General features: G+C 41.7%; 2 protein-coding genes across 3 annotated transcripts; one reads left to right on the top strand and one right to left on the bottom strand.

Annotated features, from left to right (window-relative positions):
• Positions 1-865: 865 nt before the first annotated feature.
• On the top strand, positions 866-12,113 carry LOC128019984 (TRIO and F-actin-binding protein). 2 transcript variants are annotated; one of them, XM_052606463.1, is made up of 12 exons: positions 866-983; positions 1,629-1,685; positions 2,015-2,083; positions 2,261-2,350; positions 2,442-2,551; positions 3,190-3,613; positions 3,724-3,943; positions 4,878-4,974; positions 5,545-5,704; positions 9,955-10,068; positions 11,049-11,135; positions 11,748-12,113. In XM_052606463.1, exons 1-12 carry the CDS (start codon positions 978-980, stop codon positions 11,907-11,909), a joined length of 1,596 nt encoding a protein of 531 aa, XP_052462423.1. In that variant the 5' UTR covers positions 866-977; the 3' UTR covers positions 11,910-12,113. The 2 variants fall into 2 exon arrangements, with proteins under 2 accessions (XP_052462423.1, XP_052462414.1); XM_052606454.1 differs by lacking the exon at positions 866-983 and adding an exon at positions 1,029-1,448.
• Positions 12,114-12,209: 96 nt separating this feature from the next.
• LOC128019990 (essential MCU regulator, mitochondrial) lies at positions 12,210-13,255 on the bottom strand. The gene is made up of 3 exons (XM_052606474.1): positions 13,067-13,255; positions 12,553-12,696; positions 12,210-12,462 (listed from the first exon to the last, which is right to left on the bottom strand). Exons 1-2 carry the CDS (start codon positions 13,217-13,219, stop codon positions 12,559-12,561), a joined length of 291 nt encoding a protein of 96 aa, XP_052462434.1. The 5' UTR covers positions 13,220-13,255; the 3' UTR covers positions 12,210-12,462; positions 12,553-12,558.
• Positions 13,256-14,424: the final 1,169 nt, after the last annotated feature.

Here is a 14,424-nt window from a genome sequence, read left to right as displayed (position 1 = left end):
TTAAATGCATATTTTGAGAAAACAAAAGCGTTTTTTTTACCTTGCATGCATGTAAACCTATTGTAGGAGACTCCCAAAACAACATGAGGAACCTTGAAAATGGTATAATAAGGGCACTTTAAAAGTTAACGTGTTAATTTTGACACCCGTTTTTGCACTTTCAGTGACATTTCAGTGGCAAACAGGTTTGACTACTTCACTGTCGCAGCGGGTTGAAGCGACCCAGATAATGTGATATTTAGCCCCTGGAAAGAGAATTTTACCAAGGGGACCCCGACAAAAAACGTGTATTTTTATCCCTGGGAAGCAATTTGAAACCTGAAGGTTTTTGTGAAACCCTGGCAACCATGTTGACAAGAGAGAAGAAACCCAGTCAGTAAATTCTGCTTCTGCTTTTTGTGGTTAAAGCAATGGAGATGGAGATATGACTGTGAGCACGAGGTTTCAGAAGAGCGAGGCAGAGGAAGAGAAAAAAAAGAGAGAGGACGAGGCCACAGAGAGAAAGGGCGCAGACGTCTAGACAAAGAGAGGGGAGGCTCCTCAAAAACCAACAGCACTGCATCAGGTCATAGGTTTCACACACTACTTCCCTTTCTCACTCATGCTGTCCCACGTGCCACCTATTCTGCTGAGCCAAAAAAATACATCAATAATACAAATGGCACATATTTGGACAGGTGATTAAACTGGAGAAATAAAAATCAATCCCATATACTTACACTGACTGAAAGAAGCATCCAAGACTTATTTTGAGACTAGATTATTATTATTTTGACGTGTAATCTCCTAGCAACAACCTACTAGCCGCATAACAACCCACGTAAAAAAACACCCAGGATGCCTCAATGTTTTCTTCAGACACCATTAAAACAGATTGCTTAATATCTCTCTAAATATGTCCTCAGAGGTCCAGTAAAACTGGAGAGAGCATTAGGACGGTAAACGGAGCACGCAGAGGACCAGAAGAGCCCCGTCAGATGCAGGTGAAGCCACCTCACGTTACACTCACGACTGCTTTCGGTTTCAGCAGGTGTCTGTGTCCACAAAACGGACGAAAACACACCCTTGAGCTCCCAGACAGAAAGTTCACTATATTTAGGTTAGGTAGGTGTTATAGTGAAGCGTAAATGATGCTGAGAGAAGCTGTACAGTTCAGGACTGTCAGTGTTTATGTGTCAAACCGCGAGCTGCCTCTTCGCGGAAGCTTCAGGTCACATGACCAACTGTTGGAGATGCTTGCCTAGTCACGCAAGGATGTTTTAACGTTTTTGTACTTGTGTTTATTTTTAAAGCAATATTTATGTGTGGGAATCTGCTTAAATGAGCGCGAATTCGTGTTTGTTTAGTGCACGTTTAACACACAGTTCTGAGACATTATGTACTAGAGAGAACTGAGCAACTAAAACAGTTTCTTTCCTCTTTTCTCCTACAACCGGATACACATGTCGGTGAGTGGTTGAAGTGTGTGTGTTGGTGAAATGCTTGAGGGAATGATTCGTTCTGGAGCTCTGGAATGTCTCGTGTTCGGGATTACTGTGCTCTGGAATGTCGTATTGTTGCTCTGGAAAGATTTTTACTGTACGAGTTGATTATATATTGAGTTCCTTTTACATTCTGTTTCCAATAAGCTTGATCTTCTGAGCTGTAAAAAGGGATGGATGTATATGCTGGATGAAGATGTAGAGGTAAGGATACAGGCTTGACCTGCTGCATGACATTGCATGACCAGTGACTGACTGTATGTGGCTGTTATAGGAAAATTGGCATAGCATGACTTGCTATAGTTAATTTTAAAACAGAATTGTTATTTTATTTATAAGAAATTAAAAAAGCATAAAGCTGAAAATTTGGAAATGGTGACCACCATAAATTTTACCTTAAATCTTTATGTTGATGAAAATTGTATGCAAAGATAATCAAGGTTTTCCTTATCATGTAATATTGATCTGTTGCTTTGTCATGCATATAGATACAGGCAACTATGAAGTACTTGTGTGTGTTTTGTTTTTTGCAGTGGAGGAAGCATTGGTTCGTGGTCTCTGACTCAGCACTGAGATATTATAGAGACTCTGAGGCCGAAGAGGTGAGCAACAAATAACTTAAATTGCCATGCAAATGATTGTCTATGGATTGTACAGATAGGTCACTAGGAAGAATAAATTTTAATGTGGAGCTGAAAGTACAATAGTTGTAATAGTACATGAATGCATGATCAGATTTAACAATGATATCTTGAATTCTGTGGTTTTCTCCTTGATAGAGAAATGAGGCGGATGGTGAGATTTGTTTACGTCACTGTTTGCGAGTGGAGGAATTTGATGCTGATAAAAACTATGGACTTCAATTGCATGTAAGAACTTGTCACAGAAGTGAAGTAACAAAAAATGAATAACATTCCCAATGTGGTCATGTGTCTCAAATCCTGTCTGATTGATCGGCAGATGCGTGATGGAGCGGTGACCCTGTCAGCGATGACCTCCAGAATCAGGAGGAACTGGATCGACACACTGAGGAGCAGAGTCTCATTCAGGAATTCGGCTGAAAGCGTCCGGTATGACAAGTGACGAGAGTCAGTAAGGGGCGGATTTCATGAAAACTGTCAAGAAAATTTCTGGAAACAAAGAAAAATATATATATTTTGAAGTTTGACAATAAAAAATCGTAGGATATTTTTTTCATGACAAGCATATTTTATAATACACAATGGTAGTATTTGCTATCATGCCTTTAAATTATACAAATTAAAAAAAATATCATTGATACTGATGAAAATTACAACCTTTAAATTAACTAACTATAAATTACGGTGAGGAGAACTTGGGGTGGGAAATTGTGCTTATTTGTCATTAAATCAATAAATAAATAAATAAAGAGTTAGTGTTAATTTTCTTAATCTCAATACAAAACATAATAATACAACAATGCTTTAATCCTTGTGCTAAATATATTTTTTAAACTTTTTTTTTTAGGTTGAAACATGATATTCACCCATAAAGTATTTATATGGATATTCAAAATATATTAAATATCCATAATAAAGCATGGCTGTATTGATTATGGTCATCTGAAAGATTTTGCTCTGGACTTTTAAAATGATCTGAGTGTTGTTGAAGTTTAACAGGAGCAGGTTTGAGGTGTGACTCAGGGTCCTGTTTTAAGTAAGATGTTGATATCTCTGCCTGTTCTCAGACACCCAGACATCAGCGACAGAGAGAACTCCAGTTCCCAGAATGCACCACCCCGAACCTCTCCCGCACCCCATGAGCCGGGGTCAGATGTCGGCGGTCCGTATCAGGATGAACCCAACACAGGGTCCTCAGTGTTAGCCAACCAGCGGGAGGCGGGCGAGGGGCGCGACCGAGAGCTCGAAAGACGTCTGGAGGAACAGACCAAGTGCTTTCAGGAGAGAGTTTGCAACAGGGAGGGCGAAGACCCCTGGGACAGGGCTGAGTTGAAGAAGGGGGTCGTAAGTTCTGTGCAGGTTCCTGATACTCAGATGGGGCCAGATGTCGAGAAGAAGTGGACGGACTTTGAGCAGCTTCCAATCGTAGAAAAGAGGTCACCGGTTGGTTCCCAGAATCTGCAAACGACAAATGAGGTGCTTCAGCGAGAGGTGTGTTTGTGGATTTAGACGAGCATGACATCCTTGTTGGTCCAGGACCATTTAATGTGCATCATCTCTGCATGTGTGTGTGTGTGATCTGGATGCATTGCGTTGGTCAGGTGGTGTCTCTGAGGCAGCAGATCGAGGCTCTTCGTCAGGTCCGTGTGCGGGCCAGTGTCTGCGGTCCTGATGCGCCCTGTGCTCTGAAACTGGAGCAGATGGAGAAAGAGCACAGAGAGAGACTTCAGAAGATACACGACGAGCACGAGAGAGACTGCAGAGAGATTGAGACAGAGAAACAAAGACTGCTGCAGGAGGAAGCCAAGAACGCAGTCCAAGGTCAGTGTGAGCCGCAGAACAACAGTGACACTAGGGTCTAAGAAAAGTAAGATAATGCTTTAAGAAAGAAATGCATTCATTTGATCAAAAGTGACAGTAAAGTCATTTATAATGTTACAAAAGATTTCTATTTCAAATAAATGCTGTTCTTTTGAACTTTCTATTCATCAAGAATCTTGAAAAAAATGTAATATGTTTTCCACAAAAATATGAAGCAGCACAACTATTTTTAACTTTGATAATAACCAGAAATGAGTCTTGAGCTGCAAATCAGCATATTAGATTGATTTATGAAGATCATGTGACACTGAAGACTGGAGGAATGATGTGCATCACAGCAATAAGTTACATAATAATAATACACAATATGCATGTTTTTACTTTAAATTTGATCAAATAAATGCAGCCTTAGTGAACATAGGAGACTTCTTTAGAAATATATATATATATTTTGATTAAAATTATTAATTATTTAGTGATTAAATTAAGTTTGTGTTAATGTTAACTAAAACTAAAATCTAAAAAATATATTACATAAAATGTAAAATAAAATAAAATAAAATACTTAATGTTGCCAAGGCTAAATTTCAAAAAATTTTGTTTAGTTTAATTTGCAGTGTTTATTGCAGAGTATAAACTAAAACTAATAAATTAAAATGAATATGAACTATGTAAACTTATTTAAAAAACTAAAAACTAAAGCAGATGATAAAACACACAAAATTAAAAAATATTAAGCTTAAATCCAAGTGAAAACAAAAAATGTCAAAATCATATTTTTGATTCAAAATTTTAACAAAAAATATATAATAGTATATCAACGATCCTAAAATAACACTGATTTTTATTCAAGATTAGATGAGATTTCAGTGACTTTTATCCATAATTTCAACTACTAAGCTTCTCATCATACTTTTCGTCCTCGATCCCGCAGCGATGGAGGCTCTGAGGAAAGCTCATCAGGAGGAGATTGAGAAGCTGAGGAGTCATGGAGGAGCAGAGACCAAAGACCCCTCGATCAGACAACAGCTGTACGCCAACATTTACACTTCTCGCCTATTTAGCCAGATAATCAAGAGCAACATATGAACTATGACCTGAAGGTGGACGCTTGTATATAATAACACTTAAAGGCCTTACTAAAAAAGTATAAACTATCAAACAAACAACAGAAGGCATGTAGTAGATTGTGGGTTTTTCAGCCCAATTTTTGTCGTGATGATAGATTAGAGCCTTTATTCATCAAATATGGTACAGTAGGCTTTATAGGGTTAAGTGGTATATAGCTACTCTATGGAGTTTGGGTTCTGCTGATAACGTTTTTTAATTTATCAGTTAAAATGTTTGCTGTGTGGTAGATTCATTACAGGCATCTTTGAAGAGTTTGGTATGAATTTAAGTTCTCAAAAAATCAGAAAATATATTGCTCTCATCTGTGATTCCTCTCTCACGGCGGAGAATCAGAACACAAGAGCTTCTTTTACTCTGAAAAGTGTCAGGTGTTTAAAAGACAGTTTGTGGTTGACAAGAGTCTCACTGAGAGAATCAATTGTTCTATCAGTAATTCAGTTAATCTGAGCATGTCTCTGTGTGTCTGTCAGGCGCGAGTCGCTCTCTCTGCAGCAGGAGTTGGACGGTCTGTCCGAGCGTTATTCCCAGCAGTGTGTGGAGCTCAACCGCATCCAGAACAGCACTGAAGAACAAAACGGAGAGATCCGACAGAAGGAGAGAGAGATGGAGCAGCTCCGTCAAGAGAACCAGGTAGACAGGAAGTGGGATGAAAGGCAAATAATCACCATCTGATGCTGAAATGTAAACATCTAGAGTCTGAATTTGCCAATTAAATAATATATGATACACACTTTTGTGTGGACCCACCCCGGTTTTTCAGACTAACTGGACCTAAAAACATTAAAGTCCTCCTGGGATGTTCACAGATATGCGGAAATCATAATTATAATGTGATTTTGGTCTGGATAAAATGAACTTGGCTGCTCTTTTTACTTCCTGACAAACACAGGAAGCTTTTTTAAGTCTAGCATGATATAAAGTGGCATGCATTAGATTTGAAACTGATGTTTTATCAGTAATGTGCTGACACAAAGAATTATGGGAAATTTCTGTTTAAGAGTTTGGGGTCTGGAAGATGTTTAATGTTTTTGAAAAAAAAAAAACTCTTTTGCTCACCAAGGCTGTATTTATTCAATCAAAAACAGAAAAAAAATTGTCAAATTATGAAATATATTTTCAATTTCAAATAACTTTTTCTAACTTTTAAATACATTCCATCCATCCATCCATCCATCATCTTCCGCTTATCCGGGGCCGGGTCGCGGGGGCAACAGTCTAAGCAGAGACGCCCAGACTTCCCTCTCCCTAGCCACTTCCTCCAGCTCTTCCGGGGGGACCCCGAGGCGTTCCCAGGCCAGCCGGGAGACATAGTCCCTCCAGCGTGTCCTAGGTCTTCCCCGGGGCCTCCTCCCGGTGAGACGTGCCTGGAACACCTCCCTGGGAAGGCGTCCAGGAGGCATCCGAAATAGATGCCCGAGCCACCTCAGCTGGCTCCTCTCGATGTGGAGGAGCAACGGCTCTACTCTGAGCTCCTCCCGAGTGACCGAGCTTCTCACCCTATCTCTAAGGGAGCGCCCAGCCACCCGACGGAGAAAGCTCATTTCGGCCGCCTGTATCCGGGATCTTGTCCTTTCGGTCATGACCCACAGCTCATGACCATAGGTGAGAGTAGGAACGTAGATTGACCGGTAAATCGAGAGCTTTGCCTTACAGCTCAGCTCCTTCTTCACCACGACAGACCGGTACAGCGACCGCATTACTGCAGAAGCTGCACCGATCCGTCTGTCAATCTCACGTTCCATCCTTCCCTCACTCGTGAACAAGACTCCAAGATACCTGAACTCCTCCACTTGAGGCAGGAACTCTCCACCAACCTGAAGTGTGCAATCCACCCTTTTCCGACTGAGAACCATGGCCTCGGACTTGGAGGTGCTGATTCTCATCCCGGCCGATTCACACTCGGCTGCAAACCGTCCCAATGCACACTGAAGGTCCTGGTCTGAGGATGCCAACACGACAACATCATCCGCAAAAAGCAGCGACAAAATCGTATGGTCCCCAAACCGGACACTCTCCGGCCCTTGGCTGCGCCTAGAAATTCTGTCCATAAAAATTATGAACAGAACCGGTGACAAAGGGCAGCCCTGCCGGAGTCCAACATGCACCGGGAACAGGTCTGACTTATTGCCGGCAATGCGAACCAAGCTCTTGCTCCGGTCGTACAGGGACCGAACAGCCCTAAGTAGGGAGCCGCCGACCCCATACTCCCGGAGCACCCTCCACAGGATGTCGCGAGGAACACGGTCGAATGCCTTCTCCAAGTCCACAAAACACATGTGGACTGGTTGGGCAAACTCCCATGAACCCTCCAGCACCCTGGAAAGGGTATAGAGCTGGTCCAGTGTTCCACGACCGGGACGAAAACCACACTGTTCCTCCTGGATCCGAGGTTCCACTATCGGCCGAATTCTCCTCTCCAGTACCCTGGCATAGACTTTCCCAGGGAGGCTGAGAAGTGTGATCCCCCTATAGTTGGAACACACTCTCCGGTCCCCCTTCTTGAAAAGAGGGACCACCACCCCGGTCTGCCAGTCCAGAGGTACTGTCCCCAACCGCCATGCGATGTTGCAGAGGCGTGCCAGCCAAGACAGCCCCACAACATCCAGAGACTTGAGGTACTCGGGGCGGATCTCGTCCACCCCCGGTGCCTTGCCACCGAGGAGCTTTTTAACTACCTCGATGACTTCAGCCCGGGTGATGGACGAGTGCTCCTCCGAGTCCCCAGCCACTGCTTCCTCAACGGAACACAAGTCGGTGGGATTGAGAAGATCCTCGAAGTATTCCTTCCACCGCCCGACGATATCCCCAGTTGAGGTCAACAGGTGCCCATCTCTACTGTAAACAGTGTTGGTAGGGCACTGCTTCCCCCTCCTGAGGCGTCGAACAGTTTGCCAGAATCTCTTCGAGGCCAACCGATAGTCCTTCTCCATGGCCTCACCGAACTCCTCCCAGGCCCGAGTTTTTGCCTCCACGACTACCCGGGCTGCAGTCCGCTTGGCCTGCCGGTACCTGTCAGCTGCCTCCGGAGTCCCACAAGCCATCCAGGCCCGATAGGACTCCTTCTTCAGCTTGACAGCATCCCTTACTTCCGGTGTCCACCACCGGGTTCGGGGATTGCCGCCTCGACAGGCACCGGAGACCTTACGGCCACAGCTCCGAGCAGCCGCAGCGACAATGGAGGTGGAGAACATGGTCCACTCGGACTCAATATCTCCAGACTCCCTCGGGATACGGTCGAAGCTCTGCCGGAGGTGGGAGTTGAAGATCTCTCTGACAGGGGGCTCGGCCAAACGTTCCCAACAGACCCTCACAGTACGTTTGGGTCTGCCGAGTCTGTCCAGCTTCCTCCCCCGCCATCGGATCCAACTCACCACCAGGTGGTGATCAGTTGACAGCTCCGCCCCTCTCTTCACCCGAGTGTCCAAGACATATGGCCGAAGGTCTGATGACACGACCACAAAGTCGATCATCGACCTCCGGCCAAGGGTGTCCTGGTGCCACGTGCACTGATGGACACCCTTATGCTTGAACATGGTGTTCGTTATGGACAAACCGTGGTTAGCACAGAAATCCAATAACAGAACACCGCTCGGGTTCAGGTCAGGGGGGCCATTCCTCCCAATCACGCCCCTCCAGGTGTCACTGTCACTGCCCACGTGAGCGTTGAAGTCCCCCAGTAGAACGACGGAGTCTCCAGTCGGAGCACTTTCCAGCACCCCTCCCAGAGACTCCAAGAAGGCCGGGTAGTCCGCACTGCCGTTCGGCCCGTAGGCACAAACGACAGTGAGAGACCTATCCCCGACTCGAAGGCGCAGGGAAGCGACCCTCTCGTTCACCGGGGTAAACTCCAACACATGGCGGCTGAGCTGGGGGGCTATTAGCAAACCCACTCCAGCCCTCCGCCTCTCACCATGGGCAACTCCAGAGTGGTAGAGAGTCCAGCCTCTCTCAAGAAGTGTGGTTCCAGAGCCCAAGCTGTGCGTTGAGGTGAGCCCGACTATCTCTAGTCGGTACCTCTCGACCTCCCGCACAAGCTCAGGCTCCTTCCCCGCCAACGAGGTGACATTCCACGTCCCTAAAGCCAGATTCCGTGTCCAGAGATCGGGTCGTCGGGGGTCTCGCCTACGACTGTCGCCCGATCCACTATGCACCGGCCCCTTACGCTCCCTCCTGCAGGTGGTGAGCCCACAGGAGGGCGGCCCCACGTCACTCCTTCGGGCTAAGCCCGGCCGGACCCCATGGGGGAAGGCCCGGCCACCAGGCGCTCGCATACGAGCCCCAGCCCCGGGCCTGGCTCCAGGGTGGGGCCCCGGCTGCGCCATGCCGGGCGACGTCACGGTCCTTGATTTTAATTTTGCCATTAGGGGTTTTATTTAAATACATTATTACATTTAATTTATTCTTGTGCTCAAAGCTGTATTTTCAGCATCATTCCTCCAGTCTTCAGTGTCACATGATCCTTCATTCTGATATACTGATTTGCTGCTCAAGAAACATTTCTTATTATTATAAATGTTGAAAACAGTTGTGCTTTTGATGTTTTTGTGTCAATAAACATAAGGATCAGAATCCTTTGATTAAGAACAGCATTTATTTGAAATATAAATCTTTTGTAACATTATGAGTCTTTACTGTCACTTTTGATCAACTTGATCAATAAATTTCTGTGTCCGTGAGAGTCTTGTTCACTGATCCAGGACTGGATTACTAATATTAATCAGGGTTATTGGAGGATGGGTTTCATTCTCCAATGTTGGGTTTCAGATCAGCACAAAACCATAAACGATCGTCTCATTTTGAGTGTGTGAATGAGCTTGTCTTCATGTTTGGTTTTTAGTTTGGACGTGTCAAAATCATATTTCCTCTTCCTGTTAACACAGGAACTGCAGGCACATCTGACGGAGGAGATAAGTCTCATGCGATCCTTCATCACAGGCCAGAGGTCAGGAGTTGTTCCCCTCAGCAGCTACGAAAGGAGCACCTCTGAATTAGAGGTGAGGCTTTGACCTTTGACCTGTAGAAAAACCCATACCCATACCTGCCACCATTTCATTATCAGATTTACCTTGATTTATCAGAATCTATGTGGACATACAAAATGCATCTCACAAACATATTAGAATATTATAATCAATGTAAGTTAAAGCTCTGCATGTAAATCCCCGAAAATATGTTCTGTGGTTCAAGAGTTTGGGATTTCTGAAGGATCATGTGACACTGAAGACTGGAGGAATGATGCTGAACATTCAGCTTTGATCACAAGAATAAATTACATCTTACAGTAGATTCTCAAAAGAACAGCTGAATTGTAATAATATTTCACAATATTACAATTTTTACTATATTTTTGATCAAGTCAAGCCAATCTCCACCAAAGAGATGCATAAATAGGAAACAAAAAAGACTGATCTCACCAAATAATTAGTTATCCTTGTCCTATAATCCTTAATTTTGTGTCCAAAAATAATCCACAAAACAATTATAAATCCCTGATCATAGGTGTAATGACACTCCCACATTGTCCATTAAGGGGGAAATAGATGGCTGTCATCTTTGATTTTTTTAACTCCTCTGCACTTCCTGCTCTGTCTTCAAACCAGAAGAAAATAGTGATATTTAGTCTTCAAACATATCATTGTTCAGTACAAAGAAGGGAATTTACACAGAATTAAGGGTTATTAGTCACAAGTGAGAATGAAGATGCCTTTGGGGTTCAGATGGGGTCCAGCTAGGGCTAATTGGACCATGCTAACCAGCTAAAATGATATCAAATTTTGGCAAATACACATAATGCATACTGTAAAAGTTGCATGGCTTGTTTAGGAGTTGAAGTGGAGGCTGATGGTGTCATCAGGGGGCGGGGCATGTGATCGGTGTTTCTTAGACAAACACTGCCATCTATTGATGTGTCAAAAATAATTGCATCAGAATTGTAAAGTTGTAGATGGAGTATTGATACGCTGTCCGTCTGTAGATGTTACTGAAGGTGAAAGAGAGCGAGGTGGAGTTTCTTCACAAGGAGATCAGCTGTCTCAGAAAAGAGGTCCAAACTCTTACTAAGGTACAGATTTGGTTTGTGAAAGTCATATAATCTAAATGAATACTATTCACTTTCTTCATACATGCTCCTAGTTTTACTGTAGAGAAACAAAAAAAGTTTATGTAATAGATCAAACTTCAAATGTATGGGGTCAGTAAGATTTGTACATTTTGAAGAAATTTATAATTTTACTCTGTGAGGATGTATTAGATTGATTAAAAGTAACGATAAAGACATTTATAATGTTACAAAAAATGTATATTTCAAATAAGTGTTGTTCTTTTGAACTTTATATTCATCAAAGAATCCAGGAAAAAAAATGTATCAGTTTCCACAAAAACATTAAGGATCACATGAGACTGACATTAAGAAAATATGCTGAAAATTCAGCTTTGCATCACAGGAATAAATTACATATGAAAAAAATATCACTTATATGAAATTGTAATAATATTTCACAATTTCACCGTTTTCTTTGTTACTGTATTTTTGATCAAATGAATGCAGTTATGGTGAGCAGACGTTACTTCTTTCAAAAAATCTTGCAAACTCCAAACGCCTGAATGGTAGTGTACATAAACTGTGTTTATCACTATTCTTCAGTTTTAATATGTATTAATACTGTGCCTGCAGGAGAATGAAGTATTAAGCGAGCGCTACAAGCAGGTGTATGTGGAGCTGACTGAATTACGGGGTCGCAGTGAGAGAGACATCAATGCACTTAAAGAACACCTCAAACTCACTAATGCTGCTCTGGAGGAGGGGCGTCTCCTAGCCAACAGCACTGACCAATGAGAGCACAGATGGATGGATTGGGTTCTCCATCTCAATTTGTCATATACAGTGTATACAGGCTATTGTTATGTGGAGCTCTTTTTTTAAAAATATTTTTGATTAGAAACTACAATGGTGCTGAAAGTGTATAAATACTGCAGGATTTCAAGACAAGATATATTTTAATTTAAACCCAATAATAATAATAAAATGATTATAATAAAACTCTGTTGGATGTGTGTGAAAGTTTATGAATCTCAATGTAATATGATTGCAAGATAAAAAAATTACAATAAAACACACACACTTAACACAACCAGCGACTGACATTCATGAACTTTATTAAACAGAAGAGAGGCAACTGCTGAGGGCTGCCTCAAGACATACTGTCTTTGAAAAGATAAAAACAGCATTAGACTTGGTTTGGTTTTGTTTGTTTTTTTGGTTTTGCGTTCATGGTTAGTGTAATGAAAACACAAAAATGTGTTGACAATCTTTATTATTGCATAAATATATCCTGTACTGCATCAGGCCCCTCAGAGAAGACCTTCAGACTGCTGGAGTGAAACATGCACTGAAAGAACAAAAACAGGGATCTTTCAAAACCACATACGCGCAGTAATACACAATATATACTGTAATGAAATTGATCTACCACGTGTACCTGCGCTCAGTCGTCATCATCGTCATCATCTGGGACGAAGATCTCATGCTCCTCCAGAAGAGCAGCGAAATGTTTACTGATCAGATTACCGACATACAGGAACGGAACCACCACTATAGTCATGCGGGTCAGACCGAGCGGGACCTGCGGAAATATGACAGAAGGAAATTAAATTACACAATAATAATAATAATAGTAATAATAATAATATGTGTGATGATCGAAAACTGTACAAACGGCGTTTAAAATAAAACTACGTTTTGTAAAAGCAGCACGCAAAAACAACCCCGCAGTTGTTACAATAATAAATAATAAATAATTACATAAATAATTGATTTTATAAACAACCGTACACGAAGAACTTCCTCATTTTGCAGCACAAACAATGTGATTGGCCATTAGTCATGTCAGTCAAACCACTCTTAATTTTCATTGGCTAGGACAGCACCCATTCCTGGTTACTGCGTCCCTTCGGGAGTCTCCGGCGGCGATGTTTAGACATGTATTCACGCACCTTTACTGGTTTAGGAAGGACAGCCCCCGATGCGGTTGACACGGCGGTTCGGCTGAAAGTCGCGTTTACTGATTTTGGGCCGGTGTTGCGGCTCAGTGTTGCTGTATTTCGAATGAAATAAGCCCGAGAGAGTCGACCTGCCAACGACGCCATGTTTCCTGCTTGTGCCGTTTAGAGACACGCCCAGTAGACCCGCCTCTTTTGGATTTTTAAGTAGTGGGAGGAGTAAATATGCGGTTTCTGAACTAATCAAAAGTTATTTATACTTCTGTTACAGTATTTTTTTTATTTAATGGTTGTATTGTTATGCAGTATTGTATGTGTTACATTAGTTATACGCTTAATAATGCCTTGGGGCTCTACATGTATAAATATAACATATTAAGAAAATGCCCAACCTCCCAAGGAGAAGGAGGAATTTCACACAAGCATTCATGTTTCAGCTGTTTCAGGAGACTCACCTTCAGATCACAGGTTAAAAGTCCTCCACCCCATACCTACAGGTATGAAAAAGTATTGACAATACCATAACAATATCTTTCTGAGAACAAGAAAAAACTAAAGTTTTGTGATTTGTTTTAAGTGTCATTACATTGGATGAAGCATAACAAGCAAATGGAGAATTATAAATATATATATGTATATAAATACATATATATTAACACCAGCTGCTCTCTGGTGGCCTGCGCCATCTCCCTCTGCTCAGGTACACAGCCAGTGTTTGTGCTTGCTGATGGCCACTCAGATGTTTGACACATGTTTTAAATTCATTTCATAATTCAGACGATTTAGCATATTAAATTGATCAAAAAGTGACAGTAAAGACATTCAAGATTCAAGATTTGTATTCTTCACATACATGATTATATAGAGCACATAAAGCCAGCAGTGAAATGTGAGTAATGTGCCAAAATATTTCCATTTCAAATATATGATAAATGTTGAAAAAAATGTATTAAAGTTTCCACAAAAATATGAAGCAGTACAATAATAATATTTCACAATATTCCTGTTTTTACAGTATTTTTACAGTATTTTTTGATCAAATAAATGCCATTAAAAACATTAAAAATATATTTTATATAAATTACGAATATTTATTTTAAAATTTAATTGCTTCCATCTACACAGTGTTTTCCATTAAAATATAGTAACTGTGTATTTTTTTTTTATGTAATTTAAAAATTAAAATCTTTTTTATTCTGATGCAGAAATGGGCTTTTATATTTAAAATGATGTTATTGCAAATTATTTATTGATTTTCTATGATAAATTTGTGTGGTTTTTAGCATATTTTCCAGTGAAATATATTTAATGAATAAACTTATTGAATTAACTTTAATTCATAATAAAAAAAA

Source organism: Carassius gibelio, chromosome A1, assembly GCF_023724105.1.
Source record: "Carassius gibelio isolate Cgi1373 ecotype wild population from Czech Republic chromosome A1, carGib1.2-hapl.c, whole genome shotgun sequence".
Classification (NCBI taxonomy): domain Eukaryota; kingdom Metazoa; phylum Chordata; class Actinopteri; order Cypriniformes; family Cyprinidae; genus Carassius; species Carassius gibelio.
The sequence above is the reverse complement of the archived record's forward strand: the minus strand, read 5'-3'. Positions and strand labels throughout refer to the sequence as shown.